The sequence below is a fragment of the Dasypus novemcinctus genome, chromosome 4 (assembly GCF_030445035.2).
Source record: "Dasypus novemcinctus isolate mDasNov1 chromosome 4, mDasNov1.1.hap2, whole genome shotgun sequence".
Taxonomy (NCBI): Eukaryota; Metazoa; Chordata; class Mammalia; order Cingulata; family Dasypodidae; genus Dasypus; species Dasypus novemcinctus.
In genome coordinates, this window is record NC_080676.1 from 74,351,551 (window position 1) to 74,375,566 (window position 24,016).

The window sequence follows — 24,016 nt, forward strand, 5'->3', positions numbered from 1 at the left end:
GCCCATGCGGCATGCCGGCCTGAACAGAGAACTGGTGCAACAAGATGACACAACAAAAAGAGATAACAGAGGAGAAACAAAAAGAGATGCATTAAACCAGGGAGCCGAGGTGGTGCAAGAGATTGAGCACCTGTCTCTCACTCTGGAAGGTCTCAGGATCAGTTCCTGGTGCTTCCTACTGGTGCTTCCTAATGAGAAGGCAAGCAGACACAGAAGAACATACAGCGAATGAACACACAGAGCAGACAGTGGCGGCGGAGGGGAGGAGATAAATAAATCTTGAAGGAAAAAGACAACCTATAGAATAGAAGAAAATATTTGGAAACCATATAAAGACTGCTCCAACTTAACAACAAAAAGACAACCCAATTAAAAAATGGGCAAAAGACTTGAATAGACATTTCTGCAAAGACAATATGCAAATGGCCAGTAAGCACATGAAAAGATGCCCTAGGTCATTGGTCATTAGGGAAATGCAAATCAAAACTAGTGAGATAGTATGTCACACCCATGGGGATGTTTATTAAAAAACAGAAAATAATAAGTGTGGCTGAGAATGCTGAGAAATGAAAACCCTTACACATTGTTGGTGGAATTGTAAAATGGTACAGCCACTGTGGAAATCAGTTTTGGCAGTTTCTCAGAAAGTTGAATTTAGAAGTACTCTCTGACCTGGTATATTAGTCAGGTAAAGGGGTGCTGCTACAAAGTACCAGAAATTGGTGGCTTTTATAAAGGGTATTTATTTGGAGTAGAAGCTTACAGTTACAAGGCCCTAGAGAGTCCAACTCAAGGCACCATAAGAGGTACTTTCTCACCCAAAGTCTGTTGCCATGTGTTGATGCAAGATGGTGGGTGACGTCTGCAAGGGTTCAGCCTTCCTCTTCCCACATAAGGAAGTCCAGCTTCCATGAGTCCTGCTGCTTCTGATCCCAGCTGTAGGCTGGCTTAGGGCTTGTCTCTCTTTGGGGCTCGTTTCTTCCTGGGCTCAGCTGCTCTGGTTGCTTCACAACATCAGCTGTAAACTATCAGACAAATTGTTTAGCTCTCTTCTCATGTCTATGAACCTGTCTCTTCTTTTTATCTTCTCTGTGTATCTACTTCTGTAAGAGTCTGTTTTATTGACCCAGTGAGAGGGCAGAGACTTAACCCTGCATGCCCTAATGACATGGCCAAATCAATACCTTAATCTTGATTTAATCAAATAAATGCCAAACCTTTTAATTGAAATCAAGCCAAGGGTATCATGCCAAGAGGAACAGGCCAGTTTACAAACATAATCAGTATCTTTTTTTGAAATTCATAAATAATATCAAACTGCTACACCTGGCAATCCCACTTCTTGTATGTATTCAAAAGAATTGAAAGCAGGAACTCAGACAGATATTTGCACACCATTGTTCAAAGAAGCATAATTCACAAAAGCCAAAGGGTGGATGCAACCCAATATCTATCAGTAGATGAATGAATAAATAAAATGTGGTGGGAAACGGACTTTGGCCCAGTGGTTAGGGCGTCCATCTACCATATGGGAGGTCCGCGGTTCAAACCCCGGGCCTCCTTGACCCGTGTGGAGCTGGCCCATGCGCAGTGCTGATGCGCGCAAGGAGTGCCGTGCCACGCAAGGGTGTCCCCGTGTGGGGGAGCCCCATGCGCAAGGAGTGCGCCCGTGAGGAAAGCCGCCCGGAACCCCACACGCAAGGAGTGCGCCCTTGAGGAAAGCCGCCCAGCGTGAAAAGAAAGAGCAGCCTGCCCAGGAATGGCGTCGCCCACACTTCCCGAGCCGCTGACGACAACAGAAGCGGACAAAGAAACAAGACGCAGCAAATAGACACCAAGAACAGACAACCAGGGGAAGGGGGGAAATTAAATAACTAAATAAATCTTAAATAAATAAATAAATAAATAAATAAATAAAATGTGGTGTATACAAACAATGGAATATTATTCAGCTGTAAAAAGGAATGATATTCTTATATATGCTATAACATGGATAAACCTTGAAAGCATTATGCTAAGTGAAATAAGCTAGGCCACAAAAGACAGATATTATATGATTCCACGTAAAATGAAATATTTAGAATAAGCAAATTCATTGAGACAGAAAGATGTTACCAGGGGCTGCAGGGGAAGGGAAAATGGAGAGTTATTGCTTAATGGGTACAGTTTCTTTTCCTGGTGATGAAAAAGTTTCAGTATTGGATGGTGGTGATGGTAACACAACATTGTAAATGTAATTAATGCCACTGCATAGTATACTTAAAAATGGTTACAATGGGAAATAGCTGTTATAAATATGTTACCACAATAAAATTTTTAAAATAGAATAGCACGTTAAACTCTTTGAACTTGAAAAGCTTATACCAATACTTGCTCTAAAGATAGCCTAATGGGACCTGAAAGTTAAATGAGGAAAGAGGAAGCAGGTAAACCATCATGTGCTTAATGTTGGTTCATATTGAGTCTGACTAGAGGTGCCGAGAAGAAAGACTTAATTTTTACTTAGGAATGAAATATTTGATGCTGCTATTAAAGATGTTCTGGAATGTTCTTTTTGATAACTATATAAATTTATACTGTTAATTAAAACTGGCAAGTCTTTATAACTCTTGCTTCCACAGAAAAGTGTAGTTGCTAAAAGTTGCCTTCTTGTACTCAATTGGTAAGCATAATTAAATGCTCATTAATCGAGACTAGTCAAACAAATTTAAAATAGATTTCTCGTTCAGAAGCCGAATATGATCATCTAAATAGTGACATGTGTATATGTGTTATACAGAAATCATCCACAAAACTGTTATTTTCTTTAGATGATGTCTCATGCTGAAGGCCAACAGAGAGACTTAATTAGACGTATTGAATGCCTTCCTGCTTCTGGCCATCTTACTTCCTTAGACCAGGACCTCTTAATGCTCAAAGCAACTTCCATGGCAACTATGAACTGCCTAAATGACTGCTTTCATATTCTCCAGTTGCAGCATGCATCACATCAGAAGGGCTCATTGCCTTCAGGTAAGGTATGGGTTAAAGGTAGGACTTAACATGAGGGACAAACAGGAATGACTGCGTTTGTTGTGATTCTAACTCTAGAAAATCTTAATTTAAAAAATTAGCAAGTCGAAAACCATCAATTAATTATCACATAAATGTTATACAAATCCTTTCTTGTATTCCCCCCCTTTTTTAAATCTCAAGTAGTTTTTGGTGTATTGTCTAATATCATTGAGTATCCATTTATTTATTTATTTATTTTTAAAGATTGATTTTATTTATTTCTCTCCCCTTCCCTCTCCCTGCCCCCCCACTGTTGTCTGCTCTCTGTGTCCACTCACTGCGTGTTCTTCTGTGTCCACTTGCACCCTCGGTGGCACTGGGGAACTGCATCTCTTTTTTGTTGTGTCATTTTGCTGTGTCAGTTCTCCATGTGTGTGGCACCACTCCTGGGCGGGCTGCACATTTTTCACATGGGGCGGCTCTCTTTGCAGGGTGCAGTCCTTGTGCATGGGGTACTCCTTGTGCACGGCAGCTCTGCGCATGGGTCAGCTCACCACATGGGTCAGGAGGCCCTGGGTTATCGAACCCTGGACCTTCCCATATGGTAGGTGGATATTCTATCAGTTGAGCCATGTCCACTTCCCAGTGACAATCTGTTTTTAATGGCAGTGATAGGTGTAGGTGAGGGCACTGTTACCAAAGCCATTAAACTATGTATGATCATCTTAGGAACTCATAGTCCAGTTGAGTAAGAAACATATAAATGGTTAACTATAATACAATGTGTGAAGTGTTACTAACAATAGAACCAAGTACTGTAGAATGAGTTGGTAAAAATTTCTCATAGAAAAAAAGTCTAGGAAAGCCTGAGAGAAGCTAAGGACCAGTTAGTTTAGCAGTGGAAGTTAAGGGAGAGTGTATTCTAAAAAGATAGAGGAGTCTACATTATGAATTAAGAATGAGGATTGTCTTAGAGAAATTCAGAGTCCAGCATGAATTTTCTTCTATTATAAAGCAACACTCACTCATTATAGAAAATTTAACAGCTACCATACAGTTAAAAGAAGAACCAGAGACACACATTGAAAATGCCACTGATGTATTAGTATACCTCTTACCAGCTTTTTTCCTTTCTCTTCTTAGCTTTTATATGTTTTACCCCATCGTTACTAGTATGTATGATATATATATATACATATATGTTTGTGCGTTCAGTTTTCATATAATATCAAGTATATATTTAAAATTTACCATATGTTTTTAGTAGTAAACATACTTTTTTATTGGCTGTTTATATTCCTTTAAAGGGAAAAGTATACTTTGGTTTACTTAACTTTTCTAGTCTGTTGAACAATCAGAATGTTTCTACGGTGGATTTATAAAAATAAAATTTACACTATTACAAACCAACAAGAGATCAACAAACTTAAAATATGGTATTGATTATTTAGGCTTTAACTAATTAAAATACTTTTTTTTAAAAAAAAAAAGCTTTAACTTCCTTGTTTAATCATAGGCTAGAAAAAAAAATTTTCCTGCTCTTTCCATTCTTATATGATTTGTTGTCTTAGAGTTAATTAGCACATAATTTTTAGTGGCAAAAAATATTTCTAAAATAAGTAGTAGAAAAGAATGAAGTATTCTTGGTTAGCATGCAGAAAAAGCAATTCCTAGGAGGGGATTTCATGGATTTTTTTTCCTATCCCAGTAGTCTCTGATTAGTTTTTATTTAAGATTTATTTTTTTATTTTTGTCCCTTCCCTCCACTGTCTGCTCTCTGTGTCTGTTAGCTGTGTGTTCTTCTGTGTCTGCTTGTATTCTCATTAGGCAGCTTTGGGAACCAATCCTGGGACCTTCCAGAGTGGGAGAGAGGTGATCATTCTTTTGTGCCGTCTCAGCTCCCTGGTCTGCTGCATCTCTTATTGTCTCTCCTCTGTGTCTCTTTTTGTTGCATCATCTTGGTGCACCAACTCTCCACATGGGCCAGCACTCCCTGTGGGCCAGCTTGACACATGGGCCAGCTTACCTTTGCCAGGAGACCCTGGGTGTCAAACTCTGGACCTCCTGTATGGTAGATGGGAGCCTGGTTGCTAGAGCCACATCTGCTTCCCTCTGATTAGAGTATATGTAATTTAAATGATTTTATTCCTTTTTGTTCATTAGACTGGGCTTTCTTTAAACCTCCTTAGTCTGGTTTTCTTTTTGGATGAGTTACGCTGAACTGAGAAATTTAGGTTGATTCTAGTGTTGATAATAATTAGGAAAATATACAGAGATTTTGTTTCTAGTTTATGTTCCTTAATTTTTTTTCTTTCCCTCCCCCTTTCCCCTGCTCTGCTATTTTTGCTGTCTGCGTCCATTCACTGTGTGATCTTCTGTATCTATTTCTCTTTTCGTCTTTTCTTCTCTTCTTTCTCTTCTGGGATTCACTGGGATTCAATCCTGGAGACCTCTGATGTGGAGAGAGGTTCCCTGTCAATTGCGCCACCTCAGTTCCAGGTCTCTGCTGCACTTTACCTTGACTCTCCCCTTCATCTCTCTTTTGTTGTGTCATCATCTTTTCGCATGACTCACTTGCATGGGCACAGACTTCACCGTGCAGGCACTTGGCTTTGCTGCACAGGCACTTGGCTTGCCACGTGGGCACTTGCTCACCATGCAGGCACTGGGCTCTTCACACAGACACTGGCTCACCACACAGGCACGCTTTCTCTTTTTTCACCAGGAGGTCCCAGGGATCAAATCTGGGTCCTCCCATATGATAGGCGGAGACCCTATCACTTGAGCCACATCTGCTTCCTTAATTTTTTTTAAGTACATTAAATAGCACAGTGTAAGATAATGTTCAATAAATACTTGATTAGTTAAATACTTTGTAATTTTTAAAATTCTTAATCAAAAATCCAATTGTGTATTTTAAATTAATAGTCTTATTTTTAAATGGTTGACTTCATCTTTAATGAAGCATGTACAATATGTTTGCACTTTTAAATTGCAAAACTTTTACTTTAAAGTAAAAGTTGTTCTCCCAGACCAATATTTTATTGTAGCATAGATTTGTGGATAGTTATGAGGATTAATTAACTGGTACTGGTCTTTCTCACTGTAAATTGCCATGTTTTCAGAATTAGATCTGTAGAAATTTATTCTCAAGTGACTTGAGAATAGTAATATAATTGTGGGGGAAAATTGCATTACCTTCCCACTCAAATTTTGAGATTGCATGAGAAATGAAATCTAAGTTCAAATTGGTCCCATAAGATTTAATTTAATCAAATTTAGTCCCATAAGATTATTCAAAAGCTCAATGGTGATCATTAATTTAGAGGGGTCCTGAGACCAAATGATTGGCTTGATGAATAGTTTTGTTATTGTTTCCAGTAAGTTTTTAATAAAATAGATCCCTTGAATTTAGTGTTTGTGTGTATTTTTTTAGGTGTAAGGAAATCTGGATATTGATATTAAAAATAAACATTTTAAGACAGGAGCAAAGTTTATTTCATTTCTTTGTAACTGAAATATAGGCCCCATGAACTTATCCAGGGCATTTCCCCATATGTTGAACTTCTCCAGTGCCAAGTGAAACTGAACTGAGGGCAAGGCAGGGTCCTCAGGTAGCCTGCTTGTACTTTGCAATTTATTTTTCTACTGAAATCTAGGGTTTTATTCTAAATGAGTAAATTCCTTTTTTCAATTTCTGCTGCAGCGGTCTGGGTATCCTTTATTGCAGCACTTTATAGCCAACCTTCTGTGAAACCTAGGTCAGCCTCTGAAATCAAATGGAACATTTTCCATTATTGATAAGGCATAGAATCCACTTTGTTAAACTAGTTGAGGGTAACAAGAGACTTTTGAGTCATCAACTGAGAAGATGACAGGTCTCAAAATGTGACCACTGACTTTCACCAGGTCAGCTATTATTTATTCAGCAGAAGAGCCTTTTAGTTTAAAAGTATATGGTTTGGGTTTTTTTTTTTACATGCTTTAAAAAAAAAGAAAAGTAGACATAAATTTGCAATTCTTAAATTAAATCTGGGGACTTATCCTGATTAGTTAAAAAATTGCTGCTGAGAATAAGGTTCAAATCCCAAATTAAAGAAAATTTTATTGTTTCATAGTCCCAGACTTCTCCTGTAATTGTGACCCCTGAAACCTAATGACATTCTTTTTGATGTTAAGATGGACAGGATTCATACAGAAAGGTTAGCAAATTAACTGTTAGGGTGTGAATACACTTTATGATTCATAGACTTGCCCACGAAGTGAATTCAGTCCTGTTTAGGGCTGATTCGTTTAAATGGTATCTGATTTCAAGTTGCAAGTTGCTCTTGTAAAATGTTGTCCAGTCATGGTGTTCATGCTAATGAGATACAAGTGACCATCTTACAGGATTTCTTAACCAGTTAAATTGCTTTTAGTCTTGCAGGCTCAAAACAAAATTGTTTGATAATATTCATATCTGCTGAACTTTCCAGATTATGAGCACGTTTCAGCGAAAGTTTTCTCTTACTTCATCAGGAACGACAATCGAGTGGTTAGAACCAAAGATACCTTTATCAAACCATTATAAAAATGGAGCTGACCAGCCTTTTGCAACTGAACAGAATAAGCCAGTGGCAGTCCCAGAAGAGCACTCTGTTACAGAAAGTGGACAATTGGCAAGGGTAAGGTAATGTAAAATATGGTTTTGGTGTAAAAAATTAGGAATTATTGAAGAGTCACTTCTCTTTTCATTGAGCATGAAGGTCAGTATAATATTAGAGTCTTGCAGGCTCTAGACATTGCTGTTCTATTTGAAACTGCTTGGCTCTTGACAAAAACTATCTCATTAAAGTTGTGTAATATGTTTTCCAGGTTAAATTATGTGCCCTTTTTAGTTTTGGTTTACTTTTGCTTGATAAAAATGTGTTTTAAAATTGAAATTTGCATGTTTTTCTTTTAAAAAGATTATTTACATGATGCTTATCTCTTATATTTCTTACCCCATTATCTTAATTTAATATTGCTTACTAGTGTGAAACTTAACATTTTAAAAATTTGCTATTAAATCTTTTTTTAGTCAGCACTCTTACCAAACTAGTTTTTTAAAAGTGTTACTCTATTTAAAATAGCACATGATCTTAGGGTTTAATATGTTTATACAGCATTATTCCATGTTTTTCAGGAGCTAATGAGTGTTTTAATTTATCCATAGTTCTACCACTGAAACAGATCATAGTGGTTTTTGCCTTTGTGTTCACTTCTGCTGTTTTCATGGTAAATGTAATTATGTAGATAGTTTTGTATTAAACTTTTTTCCTTGATATTTTTCATAAGTATTTTCCTGTGTTGCTTTGGGCTGTATAATTAATGTTTTAAAGGTTAATGTAGGCATTGAATTAACGTTCCCATGGTTGAATATTTAGGTTTTTTTTAAATTTGTTATATAAATAGCACTATATCATCTTTGCTACTGTTTCTTTCCTCCCTTTTCTTTGGATTATATTCCCAAGTAGAATCAAGAATAATAAACAGTTTATGGCTATTCATGAATTAGCAAGTTACTTCTTGCTAAGAAGTAATTTGGATGGAAGGGTATATAGAAGGAGAAATAAAGACAAATGTTTATTTCAAATGAAAAATCAGTTGGACTTGTGATAGAGGGTTGGATCAAAGATGAGTCCAAATTATTGAGCTTAAATGACTAGATAAAATTATGGTACCATTCACAAATTGAATGAAAACCAAAAAAATTAAGAAGACCCTTTTGAGAAAAAAAGGTTTAGTATGGGTTATGAACCTGTTGAATTTTAGGTGAGAAGAGGATATTTGGTTGTAAATACATATAAAAAGCAACTGGAGATAATGGAATCAGAGTTTTCAAGAGAGACCAGGAGTGAGATATATTTTGTAAATGAAAAATTATAAACTAAAGATCATATATTCCAACATCTTCATTCTTCTAAATAAGTACATAAAGCATGTTGAAAGTCAGGATAGTGTAAGTGGAAAACAAGTAAGTACATAGATACTTTTAAAAATTACAAAGACGTAAAACTCTGCTCAGGCACACCAAAATAGCCCTGAATTTTCTTGAAGTTTCACTTATGCCTACTTTGAAATACAAGTATTAATGCAAATTGTATTTTGGTAGTGGAGCTTTTGTATATATATATATTTTTTTATTAGAGAAGTTGTGAACTTACAGAACAATCATGCATAACATGTACCCCTTCACCAACACCTTGCATTGTTGTGGAACATTTGTTACAGATTATGGAAGAACATGGGAAGTAGATTCAGCTCTTGTGGATCAGTGCTTGTTTCCCATGTACAAGATACCAGGTTTGTTCGTTGGTACTGCCTAAAAGCAACCAAACGAAAACACCAGCTCTCATTGGGGAGCAGATATAGCTCAGTGGTTTAGCACCTGCTTCCCATGTATGAGGTCCTGGGTTTAATCCCCAGGACCGCTTTTAAAAAAAAAAAAAGGAAGAAAGAACATCGAAATACCACTAGCTATGTTCCATAGCTTACATTTGGTATATTTTTTCCATACTTCCCTATTATTAACGCCATGTATTAGTATTGCACATTTGTTAAAGTTTATGAGAGAACATTCTCATATTTGTACTGTTAACCACTTTCAGTGGATTGTATAAGGTATGGGACTGCATAACTCAGTGAACAGTGTGGTGGATGATGGACTGTGGTTAACAGTAGTGGAGGTTTTGCTGTCAGGAGAGGACGTAAACTCTAGTGAGGTTAGAATGAAGCTCATGTTTCCTTTGTGCCCCAAATCAGAAATCAGGACAAATTTCAGATTGTATTGTTAAGTTTTAGGGTTTCCCTTTGCCTTGGAATCTCTAAAAAGTAAAAATTCCTAAAAATTTAACCGCTCTTGCTGCTGTATATTGCTTGCCATTCTGGGTTTGTGGGGATTTTATACATTTGAGCCTTGCTTATTTCAATTTTTGGAATGCTTTTTACATTAAACTTTTCTTTAAGAAATCCATGTTAACAAAGACGAGTGTTTCAAAAAGAAAGGAAAGCTTCCAAATTCTTCTGTTCCCTCCAAGATATAGAGTCAGTATCTAATGGTTAATATAATTCCTTTTTTATATTCTAATAAGTAAATTCACTATTTTTATAAAAACAACAACTGTACTCTTATAAATAGTTTTTCTACCAGGTTACAATTTATTTCTTTAGTTTAATTTTATTTTCATTGGAGGAAGTTCCAAATCACCAGGTAAACTTTGTACTGTGTAATATTGTTAAGGCTATATTTGCATTATTAATCTGTGCTCTAGATTTTGATCTCAAATGTAATAGTACCTTTTCAAAGGGCTGGAAAACATTACTTACCCTAACAGGCTTTTTCCTCAGTATTTCTCAAATGAATAGTGTTATATTTAATATCCATATGTGGAGATGAAGGTGATCAACTTTCCCCTCTATTTTATGATAGGTAAATAGACAGAAGTATACTTAAACTATATTGTAGACCAGAATTTAGGCTAGGTAACAGAATATATTTCTTGACAGATTTACCAGACATTGAAATGGGTAATTAAGAAAGCCTTGGAGATCTTTCCTTAAGATTGTAAAAATAGAAACAATTCTGATATATATGAACAGTAGTTGTTCATGTATAGTCTTAACATAAGGAAATGAGCTAGACTATTAATTCACTCATCAGAATCGGAGCTGATGTAGATTTCCCCATAGGGAGAAGAAAATGGAGAAAGGTGAAGACAAAAGAATGACCAGAAACCCATTATCTTTGAACTCTGTCACTACTTGTGTATTTTGTTTTTAATTTTTTGAGAGGATTGAGTTCTTGATTTTATGTCTGATTAGGATTTGTTTTCTTTTCTTAGCTACACATTTTGGTTCATTTGTTTGATAGGATTTGGTTATGGGAGGGGTAAGTCAAGGCAGAGACATTAACAAAATCATTTCCTTTTTTTAGGTCCTCTAAGTTAAACCTAATAGAATACCAAAAGATAACATACTCATATACAGCTCTCTTGCCAAAGATATTGACAAGGTGTAACACTGAGGTAGACGGGACCACCCCCAAATAAATATGGAAAGTGACAGCTAATAAGGATCCCTAGAATTGTGGAATTTGAAGCCATATACTATTGTTGTTTAAAGAAAATTAAGTTTCTCTTAACCAATTATTTGGATCCAGGCCCTCCTGAAATGGTAGTAAACTTTTTCTTTTCTTTTTTTTTTTTAATTTTAATTTTTTAAGAGCCTATTTTGATTGGTTTTAAGAGATGTGTAGAGAAATTTCTGTGGCATTACTGCATGAGCAATTGTAAGATTTCTATTCCTGTACCTAGAATTCTCTTCAACCCTAGGTTTCTTCTCAACAGTTCCAAGAATGAGTGACCACCACAATGAAGATTATTAAACTTGACAATGTGCAGTCACTTTTTAAACTTACTTTTATAATTTTAGCGTGGAAAAAGCAAAACATCTTGAACTTAAATTTATGTAAGTAGTGGTAGGGTCCCCAGGAAAGCAGTCAAGCCTGCGTAGTCTGAGTCTCAGATGAGTCATTCTTCACTGTTTTTGAAAAATCCTATTTTTCCCAAACATATGTAGTTTATATGTGATACATATGCCCAAACCACAATATATTCAATATAGTGGTAATGGGCCCCTTGAAGTAAATCACTTCCATGGCCAAGAGGTGTAGTATATTTTCAGAAAGATTTTTGCCTATTCTCAGATTCATTTAGGTCTAATATAAATGTCCTCAAGTCTGGCATTTATACTTTTATTCTTAATGAATATTAATAAGTGCTTGTAACACTAGAATTTTGTTTGGTTTTGCTTCAAGGAACCTGAAGAAATAAATGCAGATGATGAGGTGGAGGATACATGTGACAACAAGGAGGATGACCTGGGAGCTGTGGAAGAGCAACGCAGTGTTATCTTACATCTCTTGTCACAGCTCAAACTGGGCATGGATTTAACAAGAGTAAGAAACATCTTTCAGAAAAGACTTGATTAGTTGTGAATTTGATTAAAATAGTCCTATAATGGCATTTGTTTGATATTAGTTATTATGGTGTTTGCTGTCTTTTAGTAGATTTAGGTTTATGAGGCCTAAGAATATTTGAAAAGATTGTACTGTGGTAATAATCCACATGATAGAGTCCTCTCTTGACCTAAATAACTTAGTAACTGTTTATACTGTACTTTCCCCCACATCTGTGCCTTGATATTTAAAAAGTATTAAATAGTATATATATTAGAATATTAAATAACCACAAATTATGAACATTCACAGAATATTTAAAGGAATGTAGTTTTCAAGCAACACTGAAGAATCTGATGATTATTACAATGCAGTCATACACAACCACCTCTTATCTAACAGTAATTCTGATTCAACAATGATTATTGAGCCACTGGTATATTCCAGATACTAGGGTAGGTGCTGGTTCTACACCAATGAAGAATATAACCATGGTCCCAGCCTTCATTTTGTGGATAAGTAATATACACTTTTCCCATTGTTAGTTCTTTTTAAATTAATATTTTAAAATTAGTATAATTAAACAATTCACAGAAAGTTTTGGAAAATAAAAGAAAAAATATATTGTTTTACTGCTCTTATTCAACACAACTCTCACTTTTGTGATTCCCTTCAAATCTTTTGCTTGTAATTATAGCATTTATACAATATTGTTTCATTTTCTTTTTTCATTTAATAGTCCTTAATTTGTGCAATGTATCATACACACAGAAGACATTTATTGCCCCTTCTCGTGTCTTGATCTGCCATTAGCAATTTAAAATTCCTAGGACAGGAAAAAAAGCATGGCTAACAAGTACTTCGAATTTTACCACCCTCTTCTTTATGCTAACATTTCCCTATCTGAGGAAAAAAAAATTTCTGTTCTTAATCACTTAACACCTTTCATTTTCTTTTAAGCATGCTTATTTAAAAACAAACAACTAAAAAAACAACTAATTTTGAAATAATTTCAAACTTATGGGACAGGTGCAAAAATAATACAGAACTCATACAGAAAATTCCACCATACAACCCTTTTAGATACCCAGATCCACCAATGTTTAACATTTTGTCTACCCGTATATTTAGCCATCTATCTTTTTTCAAAACATTTGAGAGTAGATTGTGTATATAATGTTCCTTGAACACTTAATATTTCCATGTACTTTCCCTAAAAACAGGGATATTCACTTATGTAACCACTTTAAGTTCAGTTATCAAGTTCAGGAAATTTAACACTGATTAAAAGCTTACAGAGGTAACCTGTACTCTACTTTGTCTCTATGATTTACATATTCTAACTATTTTGTATACGTTATATTATGTATTATCTGTCCCATTGTGTCTGACTTAGTTCGCTCAACATGTAATCCTCAAGGCTCATCCATGTAGTAGTATATATCAAAACTTCATTCCCGGGGGCGGCAGACTTGGCCCAGTGGTTAGGGCGTCCTTCTACCACATGGGAGGTTTGCAGTTCAAACCCTGGGCCTCCTTGACCCGTGTGGAGCTGGCCATGCACAGTGCTAATGTGCGCAAGGAGTGCTGTGCCACGCAGGGGTGTCCCCCACGTAGGGGAGCCCCACGTGCAAGGAGTTCGCCCCGTAAGGAGAGCCACCCAGCGTGAAAGAAAGTGCAGCCTGCCCAGGAATGGCGCCGCACACACAGAGAGCTGACACAACAAGATGATGCAACAGAAAGAAACACAGATTCCCGTGCTGCTGACAGTAAGAGAAGTGGACAAAGAAGACGCAGCAAATAGGCACAGAGAACAGACAACCGGGGTGGGGGTGGGGAGAGAAAGAAAGAAAGAAAGAAATCTTTAAAAAAATAAAAAACTTCATTCCCTTTTCGCACCGAGTAATATTTCATTATATGTATATTTTGTTTTATCCATTCATCTGCTGATGAATATTTGGATTCCTTCCACTTTTTGGCTGTTCTGAATGATACTGCTAGGAACATCGTTGTAGTAATATAAATATCTGTCCAAGTCCCTGCTTTCAATTCTTTTAGTTATATATCTAGAAGAGGGATTCCTGAGTCATATGGTAGTTTTAACTTTTTCAAGAACTGTTTATCACAGTGACTGCTCCATTTTATAAATCCACCAACAAGGTACTTAGGTTCCTGTTTCTCTTCACCTTTGCCAGAACTTCTTATTTTCTGTTTTTAAATAATAGCCATTCTAGTGGATGTGAGATGGTATCTCATTGTGGTTTTAATATGTATTTCCCTAATAGCTAATGATGTTGAGCATCTTTTCATGTATTCAGTGGCAATTCATGTATCTTCTTTAGAGAAATGTCAAGTCAAGTCATTGGCCCATTTTAAAATTTTGTTTTAGTCTTTTTGTTGTTAAATTATAGAAAATTTTAAAGAATATTTTCTGGATATTAAATCTATATCAGATATATGTTCTCTGGATATTTTTTCTTACTCTGTTGGTTGTCTTTTCACTATGTTGAAAATATTCTTTTATGCACAGAAGTTTTTAATTTTGATGGAGTTCAGTTTTTCTTTTTTTCTTACTCATGCTTTCTGTATAAAGTCTAAGAATCGACTGCCGAATACCAGATCCTAAAGATATTTCCGATGTTTTCTTCTAAAAGTTTTATAGTTTTAGCTCTTATATTTAGGTCATTGTTTCATTTGAGTTAATTTGCATATATGGTGTGAGTTTAGTAAAGGGATCCACTTTAATTCTTTGCATACATATATCCAGTTTGTTCAGCACCATTTGTTGAAGAGACTGTATATCCCCATTGAGTGGAATTGGATCTCTTGTCAAAAATCAATTGGCCATAGTCCTTTACATCCTTGGTTAAATTTATTCCTAGATTTTGTTTTGTTTTGTTTTTCTTATTAGTTGCTTTTGTAAATGGAATTGTTTTCTTGATTTCCCTTTCAAATTGTTTCTTGCTGGTGTATAAAAACACCACTGTTTTTAAAAAAATCAATTTTATTGATACATATTAATGAGGCATACAGTCCATTCAAAGTGCATTTTCATTATTCCAATATTAATAATTTTAAAAAAGACAAAAAAAGCTATACTCCTTAATAATCACCTCTCAATCATTCTATTCTTTCTCTGCCATATATACCTGCTATTTTTTGTCTTCTAATTTATTTATATTTATACTTTTAATAGCTGGAGTCAAACAATATGTAGTATGTTTTGTCTAGTTTCTTTCACTTAGTATATTTCCTGTTTTGTTTTGTTTTTTACTCTTAATGAAAGATTATTAGCATATTGCTATACACTACTGCCCTTAGTTTGATTTAGTTGTATTTTTGCCTGATAATAACATCTTGTAACATTTAAGTAATTTGTTGGGCTTCAAAGTAAAATGGTCTTATATATGTGCAATATTACCCATACTCATATTTTACACAAGATCTCGCCATGCTATAGTCTCATTGCATTTTTTTATATTTCCTTCTGGTAACATACATGACCCTAGACTTTATTTTTCAACCACTGTCAAACCCATGTATTAGCACTGCTGGTTACAAACACTATGATGTGCTTTCACCTTTTCTATTTGTTTCCAATTATTAATAAACAACCTTTAAACTGGCGGCAGACTTGGCCCAGTGGTTAGGGCGTCCGTCTACCATATGGGAGGTCCATGGTTCAAACCCCGGGCCTCCTTGACCCATGTGAAGCTGGCCCATGCGCAGTGCTGATGCGCGCAAGGAGTGCCATGCCACGCAGGGGTGTCCCCGCGTAGGGGAGCCCCACGCGCAAGGAGTGCGCCCCGAAGGGAGAGCCACCCAGCGTGAAAGAAAGTGCAGCTTGCCCAGCAATGGCACCACACACACAGAGAGCTGACACAACAAGATGACACAGCAGAAAGAAACACAGATTCCCGTGCCGCTCACAGCAACAGAAGCGGACAAAGAAGACGCAACAGATAGACACAGAGAACAGACAACCGGGGTGGGGGGGGGGGGGAGAAAAATAAATAAATCTTTAAAAAAAAACAAAACTTTAAACCAATTCTGCACAGATTGACCCTCAGCTTTCCATTCTCTAACCTCATTCTATTTTCTGGTGACCTATTTTAGTTATTAACTCCATGAGTTACACAATATATTTAGTTCATAGTAGCACAGTCATGCAGTACTTGTCCTTTTATGTCTGGCTTGCTTAACAGACTGTCCCCAGGTTCATCCATGTTGTCATATGTTTCATGACTTCATTTATTCTTACAGCTGCATAATATTCCATTGTTTGTATACACCACAATTTGTTTATCCATTCAATGGTTGATGGACATCTGGGTTGTTTCCATCTTTTGTCAATTGTGAATAATGCCACTATGAGCATCAGTGTACAGATGTCTGTTCATGTCACTGCTCTCAGTTCTTCTGGGTATATACCTAGTATTGGTATTGCTGGGTCACATGGCAAATCTATGTTCAACTTCTTTAGAAACTGCCAAACAGTCCACCACAATGGCTATACTATTCTACATTCCCACCATTCCTATCTCTCCTCATCCTCTCCAACACTTATAGCTTTCTGTCTTGTTAATAGTGGCCATTCCAATATGTGTGAAATGATATCTCACTATAGCTTTGATTTGCATTTCCCTAATTGCTAGTGATATTGAACATTTTTTCACTATTTGTATTTATTCTTGGGACAAGTGTCTACTCATATCTTTTGCCCATTTTAAAATCAGGTCGTTTGTCTTCTTATTGCTGATCTGTGGTATCTCTTTATATATCGTGGATATTAAACCCTTATTGAATATGTGGTTTCCAAATATTTACTCCCATTGAGTTGGCTGCCTTTTCACCCTTTTAACAATGTTCTATGAGGTGCAGAAGTTTAATTTTGAGGAGATCCCATTTATCTCTGTTTTCTTTTGTTGCTCATGCCTACTACAAGATCTTAAAGATGTTTCCCAAATTTTCTTCTAGTAGTTTTATGTCCTGGCTTTTAAATTTAGGTCTTTGATCCATTTTGAGTTGATTCTTGTGTATGGAATGAAATAGGGGTCCTCTTTCATTCTTTTGGTTATGGATATCCAGTTTTCCCAACATTTGTTAAAGAGACTGTTTTGTCTCAGTAATGTGGCTTTGGTAGGTTTGTCAAAAACCAGTTGGCCATAGAGGTGAGGATTTATTTCTGGACTCTCAATTCAATTCTATTGATCATTATGTCTATCTTTACACCAGTATCATGGTGTTTCGACCACTGTAGTTTTGTAATATGTTTCAAAGTCAGGCAACACTGCTGATTTTTTATTTTTTATTTTTCTTTGTCTTTTTTTTTAAAAAAAGATACATAGATCACAAAAAATGTGACATTAAAAAATATAAGAGGTTCCCTTATACCCCATACTTGACACCCCCCACTCCTCCCACTTCAATAGCTTCTTTTATCATTGTGGCACATTCATTGCATTTGGCAAATGCATTTTGGAGCGCTGCTGCCCTGCATGGATTATAGTTTACATTGTAGTTTACACTCTCCCCCAGTCCATTCAGTGGGTTATGGCGGGTATATAATGTCCTGCATATGTCCCTGCAATATCACTCAGGACAATTCCAAGTCCCAAAAATGCCCCCACATCACCTCTTCTTCCCGCTCACTGCCCTCAGCAACTCCCGTGGCCACTGTCTCCACATCAATGATACAATTTCTTCCATTGCTAGAGTCACAATAGTTCTATAGTAGAATACCAGTAAGTCCACTCTAATCCTTTTTTTTTTTTAATTTTTAAATTTAATTGACATTTCATTAACTGAAACTTCTTCCGTGGAGCCAAAAACATTGGGTGGACATGCACAGAGTCTCTCAATTCTAATGGATATATATATATTTTTTTTTAATTGTCTTTTTTTTTTTTAAAGATACATAGATCCCAAAATATGTTACATTAAAATATAGGGAAGCGGATGTGGCTCAATCAGATGAACTCCTGTCTACCATATGGGAGTCCCTTAGTTCCCATCCCGGGGTCTCCTTGTGAAGGCAGGTTTGCTCACACACTTCTGAGCGCTGCCTGGCCTGCAGATGCCGCGGAGAAGAGAACTGACTCAGCAAAAGGTGATGCAACAAAAAGAAGGGAGACAAGCAAGAACACAGAAGAGCCGGCAGCGTATGAACACAGAGAGCAGACAGCAAGCAAGCCTCAAGGCAGGAGGGGAAAATAAATAAATACCGACAGAAGAATGTACAGCAAAATGGGCACAGAGGGCAGACAGCACGCAAAAAGTCGCAGGAAGGGGATAAATAAAAATATGTGTATATATATATATAGAGAGAGAGATATACACACACACACATACAAGAGGTTCCCATATATCCCACACTCATCCCACCCCCTACTCCTTCCACATCAACAACCTCATTCATCATTGTGGCACATTCATTGCATTTGGAGAATACATTTTGGAGCACTGCTATACCACATGCATTGTAGTTTACATTGTAGTGTATACTCTTCCCCCAGTCCGTTCAGTGGGTTATGGCAGGATATATAATGTCCAGCATCTGTCCCTGCAATATCATTTAGGACAATTCCAAGTTCGGAAAATGCCCCTATATCACATTTCTTTCCCTCAGCAACTCCCGTGGCCACTGTCTCCACATCAATGATACAATTTCTTCCATTGCTAGAGTCACAATAGTTCTATAGTAGAATACCAGTAAATCCACTCTAATCCATTTATACCTCCATCCTGTGGACCCTGGGATTGTGATGTCCATTCCACCTCTAAATTGCAAGAGGGCTTAGATCCCACATGGCCGATGGATGAGTTTCTCCTGCTTGCAATTGGAGACTCTCGATTTCCTGGTGTGGTGGTTGACACGACTGATTTTTATGTGCTGATTTTGTTCTCCACCACTTTGCTGAATTCATTTATTGCTCTAGTACCTTTCTTGCAGGTTCTTCTGGGGTTCATGTATATAGGATCATGTCGTCTGCAAATAGGGATAGTTTTAGTTCTTTCTTCCCAACTTAAATGCCTTTTATTGCTTTTTCTTGACGACCTGCTCTGGTTAGCACTTCCAGTACAATAACAATGATGATAGTGGACATCTTTGTCTTGTTTCTGATCTTAGGTGTAAAGCTTCAGTCTTTCACCTTTGAATATGTTACCTGTGGGTTTTTCATGTATGCCCTTTATCATGTTGAAGAAGTTTCCTTCTGTTCCTGTTTTTCTGATTATTATCAAGGAAATGTGCTACATTTTGTCAAATACCCTTTCTCCATAGATTAAAATGATCATGTGTTGTTTTTTTTTCCCTTTCATTCTAGTAATCTGTATTACATTAATTGATTTTCTTATGTTGGAACACCCTTGCATTCTGGAATTAATCCCACTTGATCATAGTGTATAATTCTTTTGATGTACTGTTGGACTTGGTATGCCAGTATTATGTGGAGGATTTTTGCATCTATATTAGTAAGGGATATTATGGCCTGTAATTCTCTTGTCATGTGGCTTTAATAATAGGGTGATTCTGGCCTCATAGAATAAATAAATAAAGTGTTCCCTCCTCTTCAAACTTTTTGGGAGATTTTGAAAAAGATAGGTGTTAATTCTTCTTTGAATGTTTGGTAAAATTCACATGTAACCATCTGTTTTGTTTTGTTTTGTTTTTTTTAGGGTAGGCAAGGGAGTAAAGAGTTTATTAAGAAACAAGAAAAGAAAAACAGTATACAATCTGAGACATGGACTGTGGGCTGTGCACAGACAGGCTTTAACTAAAAGTTTAGACTCATCAGTTCTTGGCAGGGGTTGGGGAGCATTACTTGCCTGTTTGTCTCCTGTCATGGCTCGCCAAGTGTATTAGCAGGACACTCTGAGTTCTGAGCTTCTAGGTTCTTATACGTTGTATCAAAGAATTTAAGGTCACACCAAGAGAGTGAAGATTTATTAAGGAACAAGAAAAGAAAAATAGTACACAATCTAAGGCATGGATTGCAAACTGTGCTACAGGGTGAGACACCCATCTGACTTTTTTTTTGGTAGTACCTTGTATGTGAGAAGCTGATGTTCAACCATTGAGCCACATCAGCTTCCCTGAGTTGGTTTTTTTGTTTGTTTTGCTTGTTTGTTTTTTTCAGGAGGTACCAGGACCATTTGAGCCACATCCACTCCGCCCTTCTGATTTTTTATTGAATTTTTTTCTTTTTTAATTTCTGTACTCTTCCCCTTCCCTCTGTTGTCTGTTCTCTGTGTCCATTCACTGTGTTTTCTTCTGTATCTGCTTATATTCTTGTCAGCAATACCAGAAAACTCCATCTCTTTTTTGTTGTGTCATCTTGCTGCATCAGCTCTCCGTGTGTGCGGCACCACTCCTGGGCAGGTTGCACTTTTTTTCACACAGGGCGGCTCTCCTTACAGGGTGCACTTCTTGCGCTTGGGGCTCCCCTATGCGGGGGACACGCCTGTGTGGCATGGCACTCCTTGCACACATCAGCACTGTGCATGGGCCAGCTCCACACAAGTCAGGAGGCCCAGGGTTTGAACGCTGGACCTCCCATGTGGTAGGCAGATGCTCTATCAAGTGAGCCAAATCTGCTTCCCCCTTCTGATTTTTAATGTCCATTCAGAGTGAAATGTTTCCAGAGTATAAGAGTAATTGTCAGTAGATAAACACATGGATTAAATTTTCACTCTTTTCCCTCTTTTCCCTTTGTTCTTATTTTAGGTGGTGCTTCCTACATTTATACTAGAGAAGCGTTCCTTGCTGGAAATGTATGCAGACTTTATGTCTCATCCAGACCTATTTATAGCCATCACTAATGGAGCCACAGCTGAGGACAGAATGATTCGTTTTGTTGAGTACTACCTTACCTCATTTCATGAAGGCCGTAAGGGAGCTATTGCTAAGAAACCATACAATCCTATTATTGGAGAAACATTTCACTGTTCCTGGAGGATACCAAAAAGTGAGGTAGCATCCAGTGTTACTAGTAGTTCTTCCACTCAGGCAGTCGTAAATCAAGCTCCTTTATCAGAGGAGTCTTTCAGCCCAGTGGGATCAGACTGTTATACAGTCAGATTTGTTGCCGAGCAGGTTTCCCATCATCCTCCAGTCTCAGGATTTTATGCAGAATGTTCAGAGAAGAAGATGTGTGTAAATGCGCATATTTGGACTAAGAGCAAATTCTTAGGCATGTCAATAGGAGTGACAATGGTTGGAGAAGGTAAGTAGAATATTTGTTCTCTAATTTTTTTATTAAACTCTATAATCCTAAATTTTCAGAAGCTGAATGAATCTTAATGATAAACTTGAAATGTTATATGTACTTCTTTTTTCCCCCAATTCCAAGTATGTTCCAGAATGCTTGCTGTGAGGAGAGAAGGGGAAGGAGGCATAACTAGGGACTAATGTAAATTCTGTTTTTTGTTTTTCTCATTTTCAATATCACGTATTATATTTTTATGGTTGAAAATTTAGAAAACTTAGAAAAGTATAATGGAGAAAATTAAAATCATCTTTAGTCCCTCTATACTCAAATGCATAAATTTAGCAAGTATTTTATATTTTTTCCCTGCATATTTGTTCATACTTTTCTTTTAGTATTATAAAATTAAGATTAATTATGTATATGTAGTTTTGTGTCCTTTCTCCATTTCCAAATAATGTTTAAAGTTAATGAAAACTTTTTATATTAGAAAGTACCTATGTTTTACTAGTGAAAAAAATCCTTGCTGCATTTAATTATAAACCCTGTAACATTAGCCCTAAGCTTTTCATAATCAGTTTGTTTTACAGATGAAAAAAATAAAATCTAAAGGTAATGGAACATGCCTGGGGTCATTAAAAGTTTAAGGCATACCCAGATTTAGAATCTTATTCTTGACATTCTCTCCCCCAGCATAGTTATACTTAACAGCTCATGTTACAGAAAGAACCTGGTAATGGTAGCCTCTTCTACTGCAAGAAAGGAAATACCTCAAGAAATGAGGGAAAACATTAGTATCTTAACCGTGCATTAATTGTGAAGGGTGTATGTAATAGTTAATTTCTTACTAAATGCTAATGATATGTTCATGGATTATCTTTGAGAAACTAAATTTCTATTGGTACTCTCAACAGAAAGTATATAAAATTAGGGAATGGGACTTATGACGATTCATTTTGCTCCTATAAGCAGTCATGTTTTTTAATTTAACAGTAGGGGTAATTCCATTTATTACATAAATGAGATTTTAGAATTCTGAGAATCTCCATTATCCTTGCTAGTCCATCATCACATACATTCCAAAGCTGGTTCAGGTTTTAAGTTCCACAGATTTTAAGTAGTGTGTGCTACTTGTGCTAGCTTCGTTCTTAGAAATCAATTATTATAAACCTTCTTGATAAGATCATATAATTATAGAAGTAGTAAAAACATGACCTCTGCTCCAACTTAGAATCAGCCAATCAATAGTTATTATTAAATGCTTAAAATATACCTAACAAATGTGTCTGTGTATCTTTTAATAGTTTTCATTATATATAAATATATTACAGCCCTGTATCTTAAGAAATAACCCAATAATTCCTGATTTATCATTGCTCTTTTTGAAGACTATTAAAGGCAATACAAAAAAATAGCTGGTATTGATTTGTGTAAATTAATACTGCTTTAGAATCTCAGTTTATCTGTGTGCTTATTCTAAAAATTTGTTTAAAAATATTTATCATCACCTTGCATTTATTTGTGACACTTAAGAACAGAAACCTTAATGAGCATTCATTAAGAGAGAGATGCCATAAGGATTCACACTAGTGGTACCTGTCCAATTCAGTGTTTGGTCTGATAGTGACCCAGGTAAAGAGAGCTTAGGAAGTTAGTAATGTAGCTCTAAGTATTCTTAGAGTCTTAAATATGTGGTAAAGATCAATTATTGATAATAATTTAATTCCCTTTTTATGTGTTATTTATAACATTTTTCAAAGGCTATAATTCATAAATGAACATATGTGTATAGTAAAAGTTGTGAACTTACAAAATAAACATGCGTATCATCAAATGGGCTTCCACAACTTTGCACTATTGTGAAACATTTGTTACAAACTCTGAAAGAACATCATCAAAATATGACTAACTGTAGCCCATATCTTACATTGGTATATTTTCTTCCAACCCACCCAATTATAAATACCTTGTCTTTGTATTATATATTTGTTTATAGTTCATGAGAGAACATTCTCATATTTGTCCTATTGACCACGGTCCATCTTCCACCACTGGATTCCCTGTGTTATATATATATATAGTCCTGTGCTCTGTAAAATCCATTCATAGTATACACTCTGTGGCTCTCATTTTCATTACAAAGTTGTGCGGTCATCACCTCAGTCAATTTTAGAACATTTTCATTACTCCAAAAGGAAAAACCCCATATCCCCTTATACCTCCCTATTGTTGTCCCTTAGAATTGATATATCTTCTTTGCCTTTGCTGCAGAAATATTACAGTATTACTGTTAACTGTCGTCCATATGGTACATTAGTTGTAATTTTCCCGTGTATCATAGTTTTAACACTTCATAAAAAACATTCTTATATTTATACTATTAACCTATCCTCTTCCACCGCTGAAATCACTATGCTGTACAATCCCTGGATTATTTTCTAGCTTTGTTTCAATTAACATTTATGTCCAGAGACTACCCTTTCAGGCACAATCGCATTTATGAGTCAGCAGTGTTAATTTTACTCACTATAACATGTTGCCATCAACTCTATTCATTTCCACGCTTATGTAATAAACCTTATTTAAAAATTCTACATATGTTAAGCATCATTTCCCATTCTGATTTTTTAAACCATCTTTAATATCACTAAGAGAACAAGCTCCATTAGAATAATATTTGTTTGAAGACCGCTATTTATGTCCTATAACTTCTCTCTAAATATTTCAGAATTTAGCAAACAAAATTATTATTATTATGGCTAATTTTTATGATGGCTTTTATCTACAAGGAATAGAATGAAGAACACTTTTTTTTAATCATACAATCTCTAATTTGAGA

At 36.1% G+C, this 24,016-nt stretch overlaps 1 protein-coding gene across 4 annotated transcripts in view; it reads left to right on the top strand.

The window, feature by feature from the left end:
* The window catches only part of OSBPL11 (oxysterol binding protein like 11), a 112,038-nt gene that overhangs the window by 39,255 nt on the left and 48,767 nt on the right, over positions 1–24,016 (top strand). For all 4 annotated transcript variants that reach the window (XR_011648656.1, XR_009185534.2, XM_058295662.2 and 1 more), the window contains 4 exons: positions 2,811–3,012; positions 7,513–7,658; positions 11,831–11,971; positions 20,697–21,195. Coding sequence is in view for 2 of the 4 variants with exons in the window: in XM_058295662.2 (XP_058151645.1) it covers positions 2,811–3,012; positions 7,513–7,658; positions 11,831–11,971; positions 20,697–21,195 (988 nt within the window). In the remaining 2 variants the exon portion in view is untranslated. The remainder of the gene's footprint in view (positions 1–2,810; positions 3,013–7,512; positions 7,659–11,830; positions 11,972–20,696; positions 21,196–24,016) is intronic.